The sequence below is a fragment of the Vicugna pacos genome, chromosome 10, assembly GCF_048564905.1.
Source record: "Vicugna pacos chromosome 10, VicPac4, whole genome shotgun sequence".
NCBI lineage: Eukaryota > Metazoa > Chordata > Mammalia > Artiodactyla > Camelidae > Vicugna > Vicugna pacos.
Genome location: NC_132996.1, coordinates 11,242,797 through 11,267,077, shown reverse-complemented (window position 1 = coordinate 11,267,077; position 24,281 = coordinate 11,242,797). Strand labels below are relative to the sequence as shown.

Sequence of the window (24,281 nt, the reverse complement as noted above, 5' to 3'; positions counted from 1 at the left end):
CAGATGAGCACTTTCTATTGTCAAACTGGCTATTATTTTCACTAATCACGCTATAAAAATGTAAAATGGTCTATGCAGATGAAAAAAAAAGAAAGAAAAAAATTGTACAACAGGAGAAGTTCTCTCCCTCATCAATCAAATTCAATGCCTATGATTTGTCAGATGAGTTTACCTGGAAAAATGAGGCCTTTTGAAAAGGGACACCTAGAAAGATAAAATTTCACAGAATCAAAAGTTTCAGAACTGGGGAAAGAATATTGGTAACTGCCTCTAATTTAGCACCATCACTCGTAAGCGACTGCCATCATTTGAACTACTCTGTACAATGGACTCTTAATAAATGACAAGAAAAAAAACTTAGAAAAAATTGCTATTACCTCTGGGTGATGATATTTTAGGGTGCTTTTGTTTTCTTCACTATTCTTGAATATTACACATTTGCTATAATATATGTTTTCTAAAATATTACTATTTTATAATCAGAAAAACATAAGCAGTAATCTCTTACAAATATACGGTAAAAAGAATTAAGTAGAACAAAGGAACCGAAAGCCTGGAAAAGAATAAAAACCTCAGGACCAAGACTTTAACAAATTTTAATTTAGTAAGAAACTGTCGAAAAGACAAGTTCCAGACTTACTGAAATATCCTAACTTTGAAATGAACACAGACTTTTCTGATTAAAAACAGAGTAAGAGCAATGCTGCCCTGATCCTGTCCTTTAAACCAATCAAAATGTAACAAGGAGAACAAAAATAAAACACAATACATTTTCAATAACATTAGAAAATAGCTCTACCACCCAAACATAAAACCAAACAAGAGATACGGTAAATATTTGGCGAGTCTAAGGAAGAAAGTAGAGAAGAGTTTCAGACAGCGTAGAGAGCTCCGAAACTGGTGTATCTAACCCAAGAGACCATGACAAAAGTCTCTCTTCTTGGCATGACAAGTTCTGGGTTTAAGAATATCAAGTGGCTAGAGTATTTCTAAGTGCTCTGTGATGGCAGGAAATAAGGAGAGACAGGGCTAAGTGAGGAGATGAGAACAAAGCGGGCAGGGCAGAAGCAGGAGTGAAGGGGGTGGTGGGAGGTGTGGGGGGTAATCCAACTTCACGATGATGAACTTAGCTGCAGTGAAATAACTGAAAACTCTGACTCTCCTGACGCACACGTTCCCAGATGAGGCTGACGATGAACCACTCAGCTGTCTGGTTTCAACTCTCGTGTTTTATTATGCGGGTGGGGTAATTAATTAATTAATTATTTTAATGAAGGTGCTGAAAATTGAGCCCAAGACTTCATGCATGTTCAGCATGAGCTCTACCCTCCCCACCTCAAATCTCATACTTTAAATGAGTGTTCTTTTCATAGCACGTTTAGTCCCACATTGTTCACAATTTTGTGTTTTCAATTGATTTTACTTTTAAAATGGTCTCCAGTGTAGTGCTGAAGTGCTATCTAGTGGTTCTAACTGCGGGAAGGCTGTATTGTGCCTTATGGAGAAAATGCATGTTGTCAGACAAGTCTCAATCAGGTATGACTTACACAGCTGTTGGCCACAAGTTCAATGTTAATGAATCAACAATGTACAGTGAATAAAGTGTCTTTAAAGAGAAACATACATGAGAAAGGTTATGTACTGATTAGTTAACAAGAAAGTTATAACTGGTGGCTGGCAGGAATCTATTCCTATTTTTGCCCTAGGAGCAGTACTTCAGTATTCACTGACCCAGCATTTGCAGTGACTTTGTAAGACATAACTACCATGAATAACAAGGCCCAGCTGTACAATTAAAAAATATATATTTTAATTGAAGTATAGCTGATTTACAATGTTGTGTTAGTTTCAGGTGCACAGCAAAGTGATTTAATTATATATTTTATATATATATATATTTATATACATATTTATATATATAAAATATACACGTGTGTATATATATTTTTATATATATATGTATGTGTATATGTATGTGTGTGTGTGTGTGTGTGTATATATATATATATATATATATATATATATATATTCTTTTTCAGATTCTTTTCCATTATGGGTTAACAAGATATTGAATACAGTTCCTTGTGTTATACAGTAGGACTTTATTGTTTATCTATTTTATATATAGCAGTGTGTATCTGTTAATCCCAAATTTCTATTTCTGTTTTGTAAGTAAGTTCACCTCATTTTTTAGATTCTACATTTAAGTGATATATGATATTTGTCTTTGTTTGACTTACTTCACTTAATGTGATAATCTCTAGGTCCATCCATATTGCTACAAATGGCATTATTTCATTCTTTTTTATGGCTGAGTAGTATTCCATTGTGTATATATAACACCACTTCTTTATCCAGTCACCTGTTGTTGGACATTTAGGTTGCTTCCATGTCTTCGCTACTGTAAATAGTGCTGCTATGAACACTGGGGTGTGTGTATCTTTTTGAGTTAGAGTTTTCTCCAGATATATGCCCAGGAGTGGGGTTGCTGGATCATATGGTAAGTCTATTTTTAGTTTTGTAAGGAACCTCCATACTGTTTTCCATAGTGGCTGCAACAGTATAAGAGGGATCCTTTTTCGCCACACCCTTTCCAGCATTTATAATTTGTAGACTTTTTAATGATGGTCAGTCTCATTGGCGTAAGGTGATATCTCATTGTAGAAAAAATATACATATTTAAAAGAAAAAAGGAGGCCTAAATTACATAATTAATAAGACAGATCTAATTGTTACATGTTAAACTCTATACTCTAAAAATAAGTAATATACTTCTTTTCAAGACTCCATGAAGTGATATATAATGGGATGCTAAGAAAAATATCAATCAATTCTAAACAGTAAAAAGAATATCATACTTTCTAATCACAATGTAATAAAATTAGAAATTAATAAATCCTGACTCCAAACTGCAACACAAAATAAAAATTGTAGACTATCTAAAAGATGATAATAAAAATACTGTGTATCAGAACATATGACACAATTAAAGAAATGAACTGTTAAATTGAAGAAATGAGAATGGAGGGAAAAGTAGATTGAAGGAAAATTAAAAGAATTATGACAAAACACTCAGCTCAATACTAAGTAATTTGGAAAATAGATGACCTAAACTGAACCAAGAAAAGATAGTCTCAACAGACTTAATTAACAAAGTAAATTTTGAGAAAATTGTTAAAAGAACTAAATTCCCTAAAAGGACCACAATCAGAACGTTTCACAGGTAAATTACACCAAATCTTCAAAGAACAGATTGCACAGCTATTTCAATAGTACCAGAACATAAGGAAAGACAGCTTCCATTTTTTTTAAATAAAGCCAGCATAATATGTTACTGAAAACTGACAAAGAACTGCATACACAAAAGGAAAATTACAGCATCTTACTTATGAATATCAAAGCAAACAAAAGGAATCCAGGAGCACATGGAAAGACCAGTACAACCATTACCAGGGGGGTTCACAAAGTGATACCAAGGACAGGTCAACAGTGCATATGTAATAACATAATTCACCATATTAATAGAACATAGGCAGAAAAACCCCAATGCTTATCTTCACAGATGCCAAAAAACTCTTAATTCATTGCCCATTCTTGGTAAAAAAACAAACAAAAACCCCTCAAGAACAACTGGGTACTCCTTTTACATGACAAAAACCCTAACTATGCTACAGAAACACACACACAGTGTGTACACATTTTCACCTGAGCGCTCTTATAAATCAGAGAAAGACCAATGCCCTAGATAAAAAAAAAATTCTATGCAAAGAACATGACCAGGTGTTTCATAAAAATATAACTTATAAACATAAAAATTGCTCAGACTCACTAGTTATAAAAGTAGTATGAATTAAAAACAACAAAAAGAAATAATTTCTCACCACTTAGACTTGTAAAGATCACAAGATGCAGAAATACATCATGATGGCAAGGATGTGGGGAAATAAGCACTCCTAAAACCATCAGTTGGGCTGTAACTTCGTATAACATATTAGGAATGATTCGGTAGAATTTAGCCAAATTTAAAACACACATGCCTTTGTGTGATTATTATTTCTCAGAATGAATTACTGTCGTTGCCAAATTTTGTACTTTCCCTTTGTCTAAATACTGTGTCTTTGTTTTAGCATCTCAAACATTAAACTCAAATAGTATTTTAACTCTGCCTTTCTGTGCAACGGACTTTGGAATTCACTGCTATCTTTTTTTTTTTTTTAATTGAAGTTTGGTTGATTAACAATGTTGTATTAGGTCCTGGTATACAGCATAGTGATTCAGTTATATGTATCTATTCTTTTTCATATTCTTTGCATTATAGGTTATTACAAGATATTGAATATAGTTCCCTGTGCTGTACAGTAGGTCCTTGTTGTTTATCTATTTTATATAAAGTAGTTTGTATCTGCTAATCCCAAACTCCTAATTTACCCCCCACCCTTTTCCCTTTGGTAACCGTAAGTTTGTTTTCTATGTCTGTGAGTCTCTTTCTGTTTTATAAATAAGTTCATTTGAACTACATTACTTGTAAGAATTTATCTCATGAGTGTAGGCTTAGAGCCAATGGCAAGACAATGTTTCCATATACACTTTTTGAGATTTTAAAATATACTACCCTAGTATTATACTTTTTCTTAATTGTGGTAAAATATACACAACATAGAAATGAATCACTGTAACCATTTTAAGTGTACATTTCAGTGGTATTAAGTACATTCACACTGTTGTACAATGACTGCCATCATCCATCTCCACAACTTTTTCATGATCCCAAACTGAAAGTCCATACCTGTTAAACAACAACTCTTCATTTCCTGACCCCTTCACCCCCCTGGTAATCACTGTTCTGTTTTCTGTCTGTATCAATTTGACTACTCCAGGCACCTCATATAAGTGGAATCATACAGTAGTTGTCCTTTTGTGTCTGGCTTACTTCTTTTAATATAATGTTTTCAAGGTTTATCCATGCTATAGTATGTTAACAGGATTTCTTTCCTTTTAAGGCTAAACAATATTCCACTGGATGTATATACCACTTTCTGTTTATCCATTCATCTTTTGATAGACTTTGGACTGCTACTACCTGTTGGCTATCGTAAATAATGTCATGAACATTGGTGTACAAATATCTATTCAAGCCCCTAATTTCAATTCTTTTTGGTAAATACATAGAAGTGGAATTTCTAGATCATATGGCAATTCTATGTGTTTTTTTTTTAAGGAACCATACTGTTTTCCACAGCAGCTTTCATATTCTCACCAGCAATGCACAAGCGTTCCCTTTTCTCCATATACTTGCTAATACTCATTACTTTCTAATTTGGGGATAATAGCCATCCAAAGGGGGTGGTACCTCATGGTTTTGATTAGGATTTCCTAATGATTAGTGATGCTGAGAATCTTTTCATGTGCTTTTTGTATACTTGCATATCTTCATTAGAGAAATATCTATTCAAGCCCTTTGTCCATTTCTAAATTGGGCTGTTTTGTTGTTGAATTTTAGGAGCTTTTTACATATTAATAATCTCTTATCAGATATATGATGTGCAAATATTTTCTCCCATTATTTGCTGCCATTATTTGTTGCCTTTTCACTCTGTTACACTTGATATTACACTTGATATTACAGTTTAAAACAGGGTATCAACCCTGCCTCAAATTCAGATAGACATACATAAGAAAGAAATCAGAGGCCAGATAACTATGATCAGACTAAGAACAGTTTTCACATTTTTAAAGGACATTTAAAAAATATTTACTATTTAGCCTTCTACTTAAATATGACTTATACTTAAAGAAAATACTTGAGAGTTTTTCTTTGTGAACAAAAGACATTAAAACATGTTTTTCTCTAACAGAAGGACTAATGTTTTTGTTTGTCTGTTTAAGTAATTTAAGTATGATACTGGGATTCCTATTCTGAGCTAAAAAATTCTGCAAAGCTGTGAATTATAGCTTGAAAAAGTCTCCAACTCCATTAGTCAAGTTCTAAACAGTATGCTGAGAATGAAAAGTTATAATACTCTATGGCATGCTGAAAAATCACCTAAGATCTGATTACCTGCTACAGTCTTAAAATATTGCTGAAAATCTAAACTCCAAAGTTCTCTTCTGAAAAACTCCCATATGAAATTTGTCATATCCTCTCCTAACCATCCTTGAATGAAATGTTGACTCTTACTCTTTAAAAGATTAATGAGAAACTGAGATTAGTGATTTCAAACACAAGGGATCCACTATAAAGAAATATTTCTGTAATCTGTGAGACTGAAAGGGTTAATCAAGTTGAAGTCAAATAATCCAAGAACTATGAATCACTTCTTCCTAGCATTCATTCTTTAAAGGCACTGTATATAAAATGAATACAAATGTAATAAATGTGGTAGGAGATTACTAATCCATCGCTTCCTCCTCTTATGTTTCCAAAAATCATCATGTAAAAAAATCAAAAAAGCAGTTGATTCTATGCTTATTATGAATAGTGATTTTCACATGCTACATGATTTTTGAAGTCGTAAATGTTTAGCCATTATTGGCCTTGTATTAATGTTATTATAATATAAAGTTCTGATAGGACAAAGCATGGTGGGAAAGTCCAGACTTGGAGGTAGAAATAGGTTCAAAATTCAGCCCCACCAAGTGACCTTAAGTCTGGTCTCAGTCTCCTCATTTGTAAAATGGAAACTGAGATTAGTGTATGTAATACACATAGCAAAAATCTAATAACTACCATTTCCCTTTTCCCCTTGAAAACAGAAATGAATAAACTCAAATAGATGATCACTTCTGTTTTTCCCAATATATTTATTTAGGAGAATAACTTTGCTATTGGGAATGCTGAGTGTGAAATTTAGTGGATGGTGGGAGCTTTTAGTTCTGTCATCAGTTACTGAAGGCTGTTCATGAAAAGCATGAGGTGGGAAAAAATACTGTAGTCAATACTGGCACTATTGCTGGTAACGTTACTTTATGTTGCAAAATTTCCTGCCTTACTTATGGAGACAGTGCAAGTGCTACAAGGGACAGCCAGCTGTGAAACTCACAGCTAGACATTTAGAAGATTATCCTAGCACATTCTTTTTAGAGAAAGGTTACCACCTGAGTTACTACGCTGTTCATATTTCTACATATTCTAATAAAATGGGACACAATTTGGGGTGGCAGGTGGGGAGAGGAGTCCCAAGACGTCAAACTCTCTGATAAGACAGAGAAAAGAACAAAACCTCAATACCAAAAATGTCCGTCTCTTACTATTCTCTAGGATTCCAGGTAAATGGCATGACTGCACCAGTTAAAAATCCTAAATAGCAAGTATGGAATGTCAGATGATGAAGCAAATCAGATTTAGAGTTGGAAGTTTCATTAAAAAAAAAAAAGCCTTAGAGTCTGTCTCAGTCTCTAAGGATGGTACAAAAGGATTATTTGACAACTGATTTTTTCCTCTATCAGAGTCCAAGAACTGCTTGACATTAAAGGCTGTGGTACTGACTAGCAGTCATCAGTAGATCAATTACTAAACAGGATTCCTTTGGAAGAATTCAGGGAGGGAAACAGTAGATTGAGAGTCTCCATCTCCATAAGCAGGGGCTTTTCCTTTTCTTCTTAGTGTCTCAGGACTTGATTTTTGCCTAAGGAATATGCTTAAAACAAGGCAAAAAATATTCTTTAAAAAGGCGAGGAGAAGACTCCTATGAACTCACTTTTTATTATAGCAGAGAATATAGTGGGCTTGTAAAAGTTAATTTGAAGGATGTGTCAAATGCTTAACTCTTCACAATTCACCAGTCAGCTACAGTTCAGAAATATTTACAGAGTGAAAGTGAATTCATAGGACAATTGTACTAATTCAGTGAGCGCGAAATTTCAGGTCATAAGGTTTAACATTTTCTTTCTACATATATGTCTCCCCTACTAAACTGGGAATCTCTGGTGGACACAGACCATACCTTTCTCATATTTATATTCGTAATAAAAAGCAGAATGGCTACTTGTAACAGATACTACAAAAAAGGCTGTAGGAAAGCAATCAAGATGAAAACTCAAAAGTAAATAATTGATAAAATAATTTTAAAATACTAGACAGCAATCATAAAACACCTAAGATAATTAGAAAACAGGAAAACATATTTCAATTATGAATTCACCCAGTACCAGATAGAGTCCCCAAGTTTAAGTTAACGGTTGCCAACCTCAAGTTTCTAATCTGCAAAGAAACGGAGGAGACAGCAATGAGGGCAACTAGGCTAAGTTCAACATTTTGGAAAGGCCAGTGGACACCGTGCATTTACCTACGGTAACACTGCTAACCAGAACACTAAGTTTCTTCCTTTTTGCACAAAATAACAACAGCTCGGCGGGGTAAGATTTTATCTTATATTGGTAAGATGCTCTGATGGCAACTGGGTGTCAGTGTGATTAATAAGAGCTCTTTTTGTGTAGGCTACTACCCCCCGCACCCCCAAAAACACACATGCACAAAACACTAAGTTTTAGACAAGAGCAAAAGGAAACACTGGCATGCAGAGTTTGCAGGCTGAGCTGGAAAAAAGTCAAAGGCAGCCGTCCCCAGTCAATCTCTGCTCAGTCCTGCCTCCCAGACCAAGGTTCCCTTGGACTCACCATTCTAAACAAATTTACTAGTTATTCTGATTTAACAAACTGACATACAAGCAAAGGAATTTACAGAAAAATTACCTCTCGAACTTCATCGTCTTCTTCATTAGTGTTCTTTTGTCTGCTTTCTCTGAAACGACGTACCTGGATTATAAATCACAAGCATGTTATAAACATGTCTGTCATATAAATAATAAGGCTGATTTAACAGATATTTTCCACTACAACATAAAACTTGGAAATTCAAGTATAGTCATAACATTACGCTGTGCACCAGAAATTGACACAACATCGTAAACTGACCATACTTCAATTTTAAAAAATGGGGGAAAAAATATAGTCTTGTTTCACAAGAGTAAAGAAATCATATTTTCCCAGTGACTTACATTAAAAGTTCAGAAATGTACTCTACCAAAAATTGGCCCTAAGCAAAATTATATTACCTGCTGCCAAAATGTTCCATGTCACTGAAAAACAGTCTGTTGGACCGCAGAGGAAAAAAATTATAATGTCCTTTGGGTGTTACACTTCAGTAAAATAGTTAAAAACAAAAACTTCTCTCTTAAGAGGTTTGAATTATTTATCCCAGTGCTCAAATCATTGCAAGTCATCTGGCTGCAAGTCATCCAGGAGGCTCTCTGAAAAGGTATCTGAAATGGGTGGGCCCCTGAAGATCTATTTGGTCAATACTCAACCACCAAATGTTTGCTGTTTGCCAGCCCTGGTCCTGGGACCATGAAGGGATAAAGAGCTTCTTTGTTTTTTGGCTCCTACTCGCAAAGCTCTTATAATACAGGTATGCGGCTAGAGATAAGTTCTGTTTATTTCATAACTTATTCAGCACATATTTACTGAGCCAAGCCACCACCTGCCAGGCACTACTGTAGGAACTGAGAATACAATAATATACAGCATTGTCAAAAATTCTGCCCTCATGGAGCTTACAATCAGTGTGTGTATGTGAGCATGTGTGTGCGTGTGTGCATGTATGTGTAAGGGGAGGCAGTCAATAAACAAAATAAAAAGTTATGTTGTATTTTAGAAGGTGTGCGGGATCAAGCTGATTTATAGTTATACTGGGGAAGCTCTGTCCTTATCTCCGAGGAGCCTCTGGCATTCTCAGGGCCACATCATTTATTGATGGTTTTCCACCTGGATGGCTGCTTTGCAGCATGGCTGGATTATGTGACTAGAGGGGCCTAAAAGACTCCCTGGGAACTTCTGTGAGATCTTGGTTGGTGTTCATTCCTGGGTTCAGTGTGTAAATAAGGACATGAGGAATGCAGGCCTGCTATTTCCCAGATCCCTACTGCCTGCCTACACTCCTTCTCTTGCTGTACCATATCGGTTGCCTTTAAATAAAAATCTTCAGTGAGTATGCTCAATGGAGTCTTATGAGTCCTTTCAAGTATGCGAACCTGTGAAATCTTTGCAAAAGGTGACAAGTGCTCGTTGAAAAACAATGCAGGAAGAGGGACAGGGAGTCGCTGAGGAGAGGCTACATCCGAATAGGATGATCATGAAAGGCCTCACTGAGAAGGTGGTAAGCGAGCCAAGATTTTAAAAGGTAGGGAATGAACCTTGTAAATAACTGGGGGAAATCACTCCAACTAAAGGGAGGAATATATGCAAAGGCACTGGGGCAGAAGCATGCCTGGTATGCTCAAGAAATAGCAAGGAGGTCACTGTGGCTGGAGCAGATACGAAGGTAAAGAAGCAGCAGAAAACCAGATTGTGTAAGGCCTTGGAAGCAACCGTTAAGAGTTTTTTTTAGGCAGGAGTTACTTCATCTGAAATATGTTACGATCACCAACAGCTGAGCTAAGGATAGACTAGAGGGTGAAGGAAAAACATGGGTAGAAACAGGGAGGCCAGTTTGGAGGCAACAGGAATAATCCAGGTGAGAATGGCCATGCCTTGGACCACTGATAGTGATGCAGGTGATGAGAAACAGTCACGTTCTGCAGATTTTCTGAAGGTCAAGTCAAAAGGATTTCTAGAGGGTACAGGTGACAGCAAGAGAGGAGTTAAAGATAAATTCAGCAAGTGGTGCTGGGAAAGCTAGACAGCTACAGGTAAGTCAATGAAATCAGAACACTCCCTCACACCACATACAACAAATAAACTCAAAATGGTTTATAGACCTAAATACAAGATATGACATCATAAAACTCCTAGAAGAGAACATGGCCATACATTCTCTGACATAAACCATAGCAATGTTTTCTTAGATCGGTCTCCCAAGGCAAAAGAAATAAAAGCAAAAACAAACAAATGGAGCCTAATCAAACTTATAAACTTTTACTCAGCAAAGGAAAAAAAATCAACATCATGAGATGACCTACGAAATGGGAAAAAATATTTACAAACAATATGATCAACAAGGGGTTAATTTCCAAAATACACAAATAGCTCATACAACTCAATATCAAAAAACAAACAACCCAATCAAAAAATGGGCAGAAGACTTAAGCGTCACTCGCCATCCAAGGATCAGGCCATTAGCCACTGCAGCTGCCAACCTCCAACACACCCTAAAAGGAGTTCAGGGTGCAGATCAGGAATGAGACACTCTTGTGCTCTGGGAAAAACTGGCAGAACTGGCCTTTAGATATTTTCAGGAAAAAATTTTATGAACCCAATTTCTCGTATCCTCTCATACCAAGAAAGGCACTAAAATCATTAAAGGAGACAACTGCTCCGAGGCCTGGCAGCAACCTTCTCCTGAGATGTGTGCCTGACTGCACAAACCCCCTTCACCAAAATCACACATATACTGACCTCCCTCCAGCCTCTTTGGAGCAGCTCCTTAGAACTATCTCAGAGGCTGTCTCTCAGGCTACAATCCTCAGCACCAAATAAAACTGAACTCACAGCTCTTAACTCGTGTATTGTTTTTTTTCAGTCAACGACTAACCCAACAATGCTTAGATATTAAGGTCACCTGGTCCATAGTCTATATTCGTACCCACCATGCCACACACAGCTTCAAAAGTCATGATGCCATTCGAAGTGGGGATGGTCCTGCTTTCGTGTTTTTTTTAAGGAGGTGGAGGGTAGTCTGTTTTTTGTTTTGTTTTGTTGTTTTAGACTAGCTTGGGTTCACAGCAAAATTGAAAGGAAAGGCACAGAGATTCCCCATATACTCCACACTTGCAAAGCCTCCCCGATTAACATCAGTGTTCCCCACCATTGAACTAGTACTGGTATATTTGTTGTACCTGATGAACCTATGCTCTGTATCACCCAAACTCCATAGTTAACCTTAAGGTTTACTCTTGCTGTTGTGCATTCTATGAGGTTGGACAAATGTATGATGACACGTATCCACCATTATACTTTCATAGAGTAGTTTCACTGTCCTAAAAATCCCCTGTGGACCTACCTATTCATCCCCTCACCCAACCCCTGCCAACCCCTGCCAACCCCTGATCTGCTCCCTTGTCTGGATGTTTCACAATTTACTTGTTCATTCACCTACTGAAGGACATCTTGGTTGCTTCCAAGTTTTGGTAATTATTAATGCCAATGCTATCTATAAACATCGCGTGGTTTTTGTTTAGACTTACGTTTTCAACTCTTTTGGGCAGATACCAAGGGGCACAACTGCTGGAGCGTATGGCAAGAGTATGTTTACTTTTATAAGAAACTGCAAAACTGTCTTCCAAAGTGGCTGTACCATCTTGCATTCCCATCAGCAACGAATGAGTGTTCCTGTTACGCCACATCCTCACCAGTATTTGGTGCTGTCGGTGTTCTGGATTTTGGCCCTTCTGACAGTGTGTGGTGGTCTATCTCATTGTTGCTTTAATTTGCTTTTCCCTAATGACGTATGATGTGAAGCATCTTTTCATAAGCTTCCGTGCCAACTGGCTATCTTCCTTGGTGAGGTGTCTTAAGGTCTTTGGCCCATTTTTTAATTGGATTTTTTATTTCCTTACCGCTGAACTGTAACAGTTCTTTGTATATTTCTTTAAAAAGTTGTTTAATTCAAGTATAGCTGATTTATAATGTGTTAGTTTCTGGTGTACAGCACAGTGATTCAGTTATACATATATATACATTCTTCATTATAGGTTATTACAAGGTATTGAAATATAGTTCCCTGTGCTATACAGTAGGACCTTGTTGTTATATTTTGAATAACAGTCCTCCATCAGATGTGTCTTTTGCAATTATTTTTTCCCAGTCTGTGGCTTGTCTTCTCAGTCTCTACATCGTCTTTTGGAGAGCAAAAGGTTTTCATTTTGATATAGTCCAGCTTATCAATCATTTGTTTCACGAACTGTGCTTTTGATGTTGCATCCAAAAAGTCATCACTATACACAAGGTCATCTAGGTTTTCTCCTGTTATTTGCTAAGAGTTTTACAGTTTTGCATTGTATTAGGGAGATGGTCATGTTTTATTTATGGCAGTTAACTGAGACATCTACCCATGCGAAAAATTTATGAACCCAACACATCCAGAGTCACAGAGTGAGTGGCTTTAGTATGTGGATTACCTGCCTTCCCTGTGTAAGTACTTGGCATTGAATATTATTGGCTGCACATTAATAGACACCCTAAGGCTTTAAAAGAATCATGTTAAATAACTAAAAGCACAGAAATAAAAGCCAAAGGGAATGAGTTTTTAAAATAATGTTGTTTTGTTCTGCTTAGAAAGACTTTGGAAAATAAAGAGAAGATCCCCTATAGTCCCACTACCTGAACATAACCACTGATGTCTGGAACATTTCCTTCCATTCTTCGCATGCACACACACACACTCACTTATATAAAATAAAAGTAACTGGGATCGCATTGTGTATAGTTTAACATCTTTGGAATTCCTTTCCCACTTAACACTAAAAATGCTTTTCCATGTCTTCCAAAGTGTAATTTTCAGTGGCTGCATAGTATTCTATAGTGTAAATGTGCCAACATTTATTTTACCAGAACATTTCTGTCCTTTCCCCACTGTAGATAACACTCAGAAAAATTATTCCACATACAAATCTCTATCTCATTATTGTCTGGAAAATTCCCCAGGGCTGAGTTAAAGGGCAAATCTTAAGCCTCTTGACATACACTGCCAAATGCTTTTCAGAGCAGCTGTTCAAACTCGATACTCCTGCCAGCAGTGTACGAAGTCTTTCCCAAATTGTTGCCACTTTGGCAAATCAAAAGTACATTTAATTAGAGTTTCTTTGATTACCCTAGGATAAATGCCATTTTCATATGCTTATTAGCCATTTATATTTCTTTTGTGAACCACCTACTCAGGTCCTCTGTTCATTATTCTATTGAAATGTTTAGTATTCTTAAGATTTATGAAAGCCCTTTAATATTATATTAAAAATACTAACCTTTTTTTTTCTGCCCACATACAAATATTTTCTTTATGCCAGTACCCTCTAATTTTGTTTTTTGACAATTTGACATGCACACATTTAAAAATTTTATGCAGTCAAATCTAAAGAGTTTTTCCTCTGCTTCTATGCTTAGAGAGACTGTATTTTCTAGGTGAAATTCAAAATCTCAATCAAAACTTACTGAAAAATTGAAATAAGCAGAAATTTTCACCTGATGAGGTTCATTTTAAAGCACTTTCATGATCTTCAAGAAAAGATACCATCTATGGGGAACAAAACTAACATGTATTGGATATCAATCATATTTAAGACAGTGTTCTAGACACTTACAAGACATTTTCTAACTTGATCCTCATTTTAGGATCTCAATTTTATAGATGAGGAAACTAAACAAATAAGAGAGATTAATTGGTGATTTATCAGAAAGAAACTTAAACCTGCTCTTAAGGAGAGATTGTCTAAGTATTAGATTTTTCTACCCCAAATTAGTTACTCACCTCTTCATCGATTTTATCTTCCAGGGCATCAATATGACGTTCTTTAAGAAATCGTTGTGTTTTTTCCAATTGATATTTCACTAATTCCTCTATGGCATCCTTCTCTTCCTTGTCTACAAATTCTTGTACTGCTTCACCCATTCCCCTTTCTGTTAGAAGTGAGAGCTGCACATTCTGTAAGAGACACACAAATCACTGGATGTAGAAAATAGTATCTTCCTGACAAAATAATTCCATGTGAGCAAGGAAAATTACAGAATCACATCACCAGGGAAAAAGACAAAAGAGTTATGCAGTTATTGACGGGAAGACAAAGCAAAACAAAACATAACAATGGACAGTCATTAAGCCTATGATAAATATTAAGGGCCAGAAAAAGAAAAGCAAAAACAAGACACAGGAGTAGAGAACAGGACCCGTGAAAACACAGAGGCCTGAGTGGCTGGGATAGAGAGTCCAGAAATGGCAGCTGATCACTAAGAGATTAGGTTAACCAGTGTGGTGGGCAAAAGAATGGCCCCTTAAAGATGTCCACATCCTAATCTCTGGGACCTGTGACTATGTCACATGGCAAAGGAGGATTAAGGTTATAGACGGAATTAAGGATGCTTATCAGCCAGCTACAAAACTGGGAGATTATCAGGGACTATCCAGGGGGGCCCAGTGTGATCACAAGCATCCCTGAGAGCAGAAGAGGGAGACAGAAGCAGGGAGTCAGAGAGAAGTATCTGGGGAAAGCTGGTCAGACAGACACAATGCTGCTTGCTTTGAAGAGAGAAGGAGGGGCCATGAGCCAAGACATGGTGGGTACCTCTAGAAGCTAGAAAAGATAAAGAAATGGATTCTCCCCTACAGCTTCCAGAAAGGACACAGCCCTGGTAACACTTCAATTTTAATCCAGTGAGACCACTGTCAGATTTCTGACCCACAAAACTGTAAGGTAATAAATCTGTGTTGTTCTAAACCACTAAGTTTGTGGAAATTTGTTTAAGCAGCAATAGGAAGATAAAACCAGAGGATCTCAAAGTGGTACATACTCGTGACAGTAAGAGTAGCTTTACCATACTGTGGCTATAATAATAAAGTAATTCTGAAATCATATCCAGATGCAAGAAAATGAAATCCTGGATTCAGATTTATGTCTTAGAGATAAAAAGAAAGAAGCTAACAATATCAACAATAAAGACACTGTAATAACAATATTAATTACTAATGTTAATTAAGCACTTATTTCTTCTTGATGTGTACTAATTCTAAGTAAATCTAACTGATTGTTACCCTACTTACTACACAGAAACATTCTGAGGATTCATTTTGTTTAAACTGTCAATTATACATAACCTAAATTAAAATCTGTTATTGTAAGCTAGCCATTATTCAAATTGAGAACAGTAATCAGGAAATTACCTTCTCTGCAGTTTGAAAATACTGTTTCACAAGGTCTTCCACCCTTAGAGTTGTTCCCTCTGAAGGTTTTGTGATGAACTTCCCAAAGTTGATTTCTTCTCCTAGAAAAAAGAAGTCCATGAAAAAAAAAAATAGCAGCTTCTATTTTAATGTTAAAGCACCCAAATTCATTGCAGACTGCCGTTAAGTGGAGGAGGTATGGCCAAACTTTATTAACTGTCAGCTTGTTCAACATAGTAAATTTTGAGGCAAAAAATACGGCATTTTTGCTGATATCTAGAATCTTTTTCCCAAAGTCATATTTATTTTTCAAACCTACAAGTTGTCTGTCTCTTACAGTTGTTCTCACAGGGTGGTCCAGACCTCTGGGAGTCCCCCATATTGGTTCACGGGGCTCAAGGTCAAAACTACTCTCATAATGTTACTAAGACGTTATTTATTTACCTTTTCCACTTATTTGACATTTGCACAAATGATACAAAAGCAATCGCAGGTAAAACTGTTGGACGGAACCTTGGGCTGAGTCAAGGAAGTGGCTTTGAGCTCTACTAAAAGTCATCACCTCGTACTCAAAAGTTCAAAACAAAACAAAAAGCCGGTTCCACTTAAGAATGTCCTTGATGAAACAGTAAAACTTACTAATTTCCTTAAATCTCAGCCCTGAAGCAACTATCTTTTTAGTATTGAGACAAATGAGAAGTATGCTTCAAGTACTTCTGCGGCACTCTGAAATAGGATGGTTGTCTCAAAAATTAGGATCAAGAGAGTACCGCGGAGGAAGTCACAAAGCAGAGGGTGCAGTACCTGCTCTGCTCATACCCCGTCAGGGAAACGAGCATTAACTGTCTAGCAGGTGCTGGACCTGGTGTGGGAAACACAACGATAAAATGATAGGATGCCGCCTGTAGCAACAAATGATTACAATACAGGGTGGTAAGCACTACAACAGAAGAACAGAAACTATGACCCACAGAGAAGAACTAAACCAATTCTTCTCAAAAAGGCCTGAAAATAATGTGCAGATGGCAACACAGTTATCATTTGACTCAAGACTTGCAGAATGAGTAAGATTCACTAAGCAAAAAAGAAAAAGAGAAAGAAGTAATATTTTAGGCAGAGGAAAAAGCTTAAGCCAGTTTATCCACTGGCCTAGAGGGTAAAGAGAAACAAAGTTCAAGGTGCCCCTTGCAAAGTGGTGAACAAGTGAATAGAAATCTTTTTTGAATTTCAAGTCAGGAAAACTAATACTGCTTCATAAATATGATTGCATTTTATTATTCCAGACACTATGGTAAGATTATTTACACACAGAATACAATCTAATCCTCACAACAATCCCGTGAGGCAGGCACATTTATCATTCCTGATTTTCTAGAGAAGAAAACTACACATCAGAGAGGTTAAGTGACTTACATGATGTGGCACATGCAGCTAAAGTAGCAGAGCTAGCCAAACAACAAAAAGTGCTTTCATTAACACACACAAAAGGGTCACTGTTTCCATTCAGCAATTAATGTTTAAACAAAAAAGGGATCATTAGAGCAAAACTATGGCTGAAACTCAAGTAACAGAAGGTACTAGTTCTATACTCCATATACTTACAAATGCTAAACCCATAAAACTTCACAGAGTTAATAAGGATGGACAATTAAAGTAAATCACTATCAGTAAATAATTCAAAATTCACAGCATAAAATATCATTCTCTGATATGGATTTTTTCCTCCTAAAACAGTACTCTACAAGCTCTATTTACATATTCAAATGACTATTTCAAGCTGAATTAAAAGCACACACAATTTTGATCACAATCTCACTTTGAAAACAGAAGCCCATTAAATCAGGGTTAATAAAAAACCTAGATAAGCATACACGTAAACAAAGGCCACATTTTTCTATGAAAATTCTGATGCAATAGCTCTAAGGAAAAGAGCCTCTGTATTTAAAAGGATTAATACTTCTTATGACAAAGCACTATTTCAGTCAGATGACCTGTTCTTTATAAATGCTAAAAGAAGGGCAATTAGTTTTTATGAACTTTAACTGGAAATTAATTATCCAATCATCAAAAATATCAAACTTAAGTCCTTAAGTACATATCTTTCTAATATTCTGGGAAACCTCTTTCTTCAAAAGACTGGAATCTTCTTAAATCACTGCACTACAAAGTTAAAAATATTTAGCAATGCAAAATTCAAGAGCAAGTTCTCTGAACACTAATCATGTATATAGTAAATAATATTTATTTTAAACAATAAATCTTTAAAGTTGTTGTTATTTGACAGCATGTTTGTAAAAACTTTGTCTGCAGAGAAAGACTTCCATTTCTTGACTGATATTCACAGGTTTAAAAAATGATTGCTATCTAATTTTTAGAAGACAAGAGATGTAATTATTCCAACTATCAGTTTTATTTATCTAAGCTATTAGAATCACACTAAAACATTTTCCATTAGTGTTTTATACTTTGACTAGAGATTCATTTATGTAAACCTTATGAGAGTATTTTTTAATTTGCAAAAATAACTAGCTTACCTGTGTTTTCTTTTTGTTCTCTTTGCCTGAAAAAATGGATGACATCTTTTGGATTAGCTACCCGATCCACAAATTTCTGGCTAAAGCGAAGAACACTGAAAGGTTCAAAACCTCCACTGTAGTCCACCTGGAAATACAGAGTAAGCTATGAGGGCTAAAAAACAAGATTACCAATTTTAGTACTTATGCTTATGTGCAATACTTTTCAGTGAAAATGTTAATTTCCACAGCTCATTTTAAAGATCATGATGATGCTATACCTTTTATTCTATCGAGAAAACAAAGCTTCAAAGGTTTATGCTTATGCAGAACATTGATGGAGCCAAGATACAGCAAGAATTCCCACAATGTCGGAATGATTACATTTCCCCATGATAAAACTAACAGTCTAGGTGCCAGGAATATCATCTGAAAAGGAGGTGAAATTTCTAAACAAATTTTTTAACTTTCAATACAGAAAGGGTTCTCCACCAAAATAAAATGCTGGCCCTAGATGCATTCGTTAACTGGTCTTTCACCACAGGGATACACTTCCACACCAGACAAAAATAAACGCTGGGAAAAACCCACGTAGGAAAAGAAACAAGTCTGTGCGCTTTGAGAAATGATTACCCTCAAAACACGGTACAGTCATCTCTCGGTATTCACGGGGGATTGGTTCCAGGACCCCTGCAAATACCAAAATCTGCGGAAGCTCAATATAAAACAGCATAAAACTGACCGTGCTTCAATAAAAAAAAAATCGATAAAAAAACACACAAACAAAAAAGGCGTAGTTCAGTCAGCCTCCATATTCGCAGACATGGAGCTGCAGGTACAGAGGGTCGACTGTTTCTACTCAGAACTGATAATTGTTCTTAAGGCAGGCTCTTTCTAAAGAAATCTAACTGGTACCAAGCCCTTTACAAAAAAACAAACAAAAAAACCTACATTTCTTTCTAAGAGAGATAATCATTTTCCTAAACCAGCTGTTCTCAAACATCCTCTGGGAATCAGCACTGTACCACATCACCGACCTATCCATACTACTCCTAACCTCCACCCCACTTACACTCTTCACCACACTTAGCACGAGCTAAGATTTTGTTCATATATTTGCTATCCATCTACTATGTTTCTCCTCACACCTCCACTTCGTCTGTTTTATCACCACTGTGGCCCCTAGCATGCAGAAAAGAAGGTAGTCAACAAATATTGTTCACTGAATTAGTGAATCAGTGAGGGCCCCCTAGTCGATACAGTGTACTTTTGGAATATTACTTACTGGAAAATATTTTGTTTCATTAATGAATTAATAATTTATTGTGTGTAGGAAGAAGAATGCCAATTTTCATTTTTTTTGGCGGGGGGGAGGTAATTAGTTTGATTTGTTTATTCATTTATTTATTATTATTATTTTTTAATGGGGGTACTGGGGACTGAACCCAGGACCTTGTGTATGCTAAGCACGGGCTCTACCACTGAGCTATACTATACCCTCCCTCCTGAATGCCAATTTTCTATATAAGTCTGGTTGGTTCTAATAGTATCAGGCAGACATAGATGAGGAAACATGCGATCTTCTGCCTGGATAAAGAGAATCACGTGGTCCCCCAAAGCAACTATGTTTGTATTACCCAGACCATCTGTACAGCTGTCATGTTACAAAACAGAAAAGGTCACATGCTCAAGCTATTGGGTCTCCTCAAAATTCTTCAGACATTTTTGACAACTGTACTCCAGCCTACCTTTGTTTGTAATCTTCTGCTCCTAAGAGTCACAAAACTCATTCACTAAGCAAACTTTAGTGGGTGTCCACAATGTGTAGGTGCTCTGCTGAGGGCCAGGGGTACACCCATAAGTAAAACAGCATCTTGGTTGTAAAGAAATTCACAAGCTGACAGGGAAGACAAGCTATGGAAATAAGACAAACTCCATAAATTGCAAACAGAACGTGAATGGTGCTGTAAGAAGTAAAATGTACAAAGTACACTAAGGACAAAAAGGAAGAAGCATCGACACTGAAGGGAAGTAAGGAAAGGCTTCTTTGAAGAGGGGAAGCTTTCAGTGGGTGTTAAAGGAGCTATCACAAAAGAAGAGGGAAGTGCATTCCACACAGGATCAGCACTGGCAAACGCGCAAGAAAAAACTCCACTGGGCCCAGGGAACAGAGACTTGTAGTCCAATGTAACTGGAGCTTAGGAGGTGCTGGCAGGAAATGAGGCAGAAGCAAAAGGGGTAGGTCTAGACCAAGGGGTGGGTTTAGACCAGGTCACGTAAAACCCTGGAATGCCATGCAAGAGTTTAGACTTGTTCCTCTTAGTGCTAGGGGATCTTGAAGGGGATTTTTCAGCAGGAAAGGCATGCAAAACCGTACTTTACAAAGATTATGTTTGCATTAGTGTGGAGAGGCTTAAGACACAGAGAGGAGGAAACTGGAGGCGGAGTCAGGTAGGAAGCTGTAGCGGTAGGCTGCAGGTGTAGGTAAGAGATAATCAGTGCTCAGCTACAGCAATGACAATGAGATAGAGAGAAAGGGCAGGATCATTGAATTCACTTAGATCTTGTAAGTCTATGAAGTACAAACTAAGGGACAAGAGACCTGGCAGCTCAAGGTCACTCAGCTAGTGGCAGAGCCAGAAACAAACCCAGGCAGTCTGGCTCTAGACTGCACTCACCTCCCCACTCTATGTCCCAATGCGTCTCCAATTTTAATATGCACACAGATCTCCTAGGGATCTTGTTAAAATGCAATTCAATGGGTCTGATGTGAGGCCTGAGGTTCTGTATTTTTAAGAATTTCCCAGGTGATACCAATGATGCTGGTTTGAGGGCTGCATCCCTTGAGTACCAGGCTTCAGAGGGACTCTTGGACCTCAACAAGGAGGTTGTTACATCTAACCTGGAAGTAACAATTTGGGAGTCACCCTTCTACAGGCGGTCATTAAAGCCCTATATGCACAGACTGAACAGAGGGCCAACTAAGAGACAGGAGGGGTCAAACAGAACTTGGAGAAGAGGATGTGAGAGTGATTCAGAAGGATGAGAAAAACCTACTGGATTTGACAACTGAAGGTCATCTTTCCCACCTGAGATGGTGGGGTCAGAGCCTTGATTACGGTGGACTGAGGAAGAGAATGTTCGAGGAGCAGTTCAGGCTATGTATTTGGAAGAGTTTGGAAGAAATCAGAAAGGGTAGATTGGAGAAGGGAAAGGCACAAAGGCAAAAACAAATCTGTTGTTATTTGTTTGCCTGTGTATATCATGGTGGAAAAGATAAGCAGGTTTATAGGCAGAGAAAACATTTCAATTTCTTAGAATTTCTTAATATTCTCCAATACTTATCAATTCTTTCAGCATATTTATCAAGCACTTGCTGTATGTCAGGAACTGTTCTGGTGTCTACAGATACTTTAGTTAACAAAATTTGCCAAGTTCCACCCTTCTGTAGAGCTGATAATTTTGTAGCTGAGGACAAACAATAACCAAAATAAATAAATGGCATACAGGTTAGGAGGATGGATTATGGACAAAAAAGAAAAGAAGTGGAGAAGGGTAAGTGAAATCAGGAGTGCCGCAGAGAGGCTATGGGGGCTGTGATCTTAATCAGGGTGGGGCTCACTGAGGTGACATCTGAGCAGACCCGAGGAGGTGAGGGAGTGTCTGATTGTCTGGGGGACCACAAGAGGGCCAAGTGCCTGGAAGGGAGGGAGAGGGGGAGTAGTAAACGATAAAGTCAGAGAGCTCGGCCAATCTATTAATATACAACAGACTATTCAGAAAATGAGAAAAGAAAAAAAAATCAAACCTATCAGAACGAAACTATGATTAAATCAAAATTCCCATCAACTCTACAACACTAGCTCTGAAAATGAATGAAGTTGAACTTATCTAAATAGGACTTACTCGCAGTCGTATAAGAGGCTTCCCTGGCTGGAGAGGATTTCCCAGACGTTCCCGTTCTGCATTTTCAAGCATTTCTTCAATCTCAAAATAAAAATATCGTCATGAGCAGGGGTAAGGGGTACTGTTGGCTGCTATCTAGTGGTAGACGTCAGAGAAGATTTGTTAAAATTCTACCATGCACAGAACAACCTGCCACAACAAAGAATTACCCAGTCTAAAATGCCAATTGTGTCAAGGTTGAAAGATTCAATGCTCCCCAACTAGGCCCGGACAGTCAGTTCATTTTCCATCTCCCTGGTTTCAGAAATTGGGTTTAGGGACAAGTTCAGTCCAGGGAAACTCAATGCTAGGGATTTCTTTGGAACAACTGGGAGAAGTGATTCAGCTGTTAAGGACAGTGTAAGTCTGTGGGCTACCACGTGAAAATGACTCTCTTACAGTGAAGGTTAAGACAGAATCCATCAGCACAGGGATAGACACAGAAATAGACAGAGGAACCTACGATCTTAATTTGAGTTTCTGGATCTAGTCATCTTGAAATCAGCAAACTCCTAAACTTGTCAGTTATGTGAGTCACATGTTGCTAGTAAAGCTGTGATACTAAGTGAGTTACCTTATCTAAGGTTCAGTTCCCCTTTGTATAAAACGTGGCTGGTAGACTCTACCTACCAGTAGCACCATTGACCGGATAAAATGCAAAATGCTGTCAACGATGCCCAGAATACATATAAGCAGTCAGTGAGTATCAGTGATAATTATTGTTATCATTATCATTAACATGATTTTACATGAGAATAAAATGCAAAGCAGAAGAGCCTACAAAGAATAAGAACTAAGTAAGTGTCAGCAATTAATCTTATTCGGCTGTCAGCTCACACATCATTAAATGCATTCACCTAACTTCATAGTGGCTCTAGAATTTCTGCAGAGGTTTAGGGATGGCAGTCCAAATGGGAGGGGAGGGATGGGACTTGTGCTGAAGCTACAAGGTGCACAGCAGACACATTTTAAGATTTTATGCAGGGGTAGCTTTGAGGGTGAAAGGAATGCCTGATGGAGATTATTAGAGAGGCTAAGGTTCCCCTTATCTGCCAGAACACCCTGCTATCCCCCAGCCAAAGCCAGAGCCTGTTTTCCTTAGTAAAATGAACAAATGATCAAATCAGGATAAAAAGAGAAAGATCATGTGTATGTTTTTGAGAAGGAGGAAACGATCTTAATTAAACAAAGTTACTTCTATATATATATATAAAACATTTCTCTATTTCAAAGACTTTAAAACTTTGATACAACTAAACTCATTTACAGGACAACAGTGGTTCCTTACAAGCTTCATGAGAACGTAACATAATACAGTGACTTTCCTCTGCTCTCCTGAAGTATTTAATTCAATGTAAATAACGTCTCATCTAAAGTAGATCTCATTGACCTTCATCTAGAAGAATCACCTTCTCCAGGCAGAAGTTTTGTATGGCTTGGGTTACTCTAGGATTATCGGGGTTGAAAATGTCTGAATGGGTAGCCAGAACAACATCTTCCATAAAAAACTGCCGCACTGTGTGAAGAGGAAGCTTCTGCATATTCATCTTCCTCCCTTTGATACGCAGCAACCCGACGTGTCTGAAATGAGGAGGGAAATGAAAGTCTAGACACATTGCAAATTTCCTCAGAAAAATGTGCACCTCAAAACTATCACATTTCTAAGTTTCAACAAAATATTTCTTGATAAAGTCATACCCTTAGAAAATGTTTTCAGTCATTTAATCTTAATGTTCTTTCATAGGAAAAAACTTAAACATTCTTCTTTCCCAGAATATATATAGTACAGTAACTTAAAATTTAATTAATAAAAATGTTAGTCTTAAATTCGCCTAATGAGCAGCAAAATAATTTATGCCATTGGGATGTCCTCCTGTTGAAATTAGCTTAAAATCTGGGAAAATAGGAAGATTATATTGAATGATCAGTCTTTATAAATAAATTCTATCTTATAAATA

The 24,281-nt window shown here is 37.1% G+C and overlaps 1 protein-coding gene across 3 annotated transcripts in view; it reads right to left on the bottom strand.

Annotated features, from left to right (window-relative positions):
* Positions 1-24,281, bottom strand: part of MRE11 (MRE11 homolog, double strand break repair nuclease) — a 67,077-nt gene that overhangs the window by 23,578 nt on the left and 19,218 nt on the right. For all 3 annotated transcript variants that reach the window (XM_006206726.4, XM_072968957.1, XM_072968959.1), the window contains exons 9-14: positions 23,733-23,904; positions 22,285-22,365; positions 18,400-18,526; positions 15,866-15,966; positions 14,459-14,632; positions 8,692-8,754 (exon numbers count right to left, since the gene is read on the bottom strand). In XM_006206726.4, the coding sequence (XP_006206788.2) occupies positions 8,692-8,754; positions 14,459-14,632; positions 15,866-15,966; positions 18,400-18,526; positions 22,285-22,365; positions 23,733-23,904 (718 nt within the window). The remainder of the gene's footprint in view (positions 1-8,691; positions 8,755-14,458; positions 14,633-15,865; positions 15,967-18,399; positions 18,527-22,284; positions 22,366-23,732; positions 23,905-24,281) is intronic.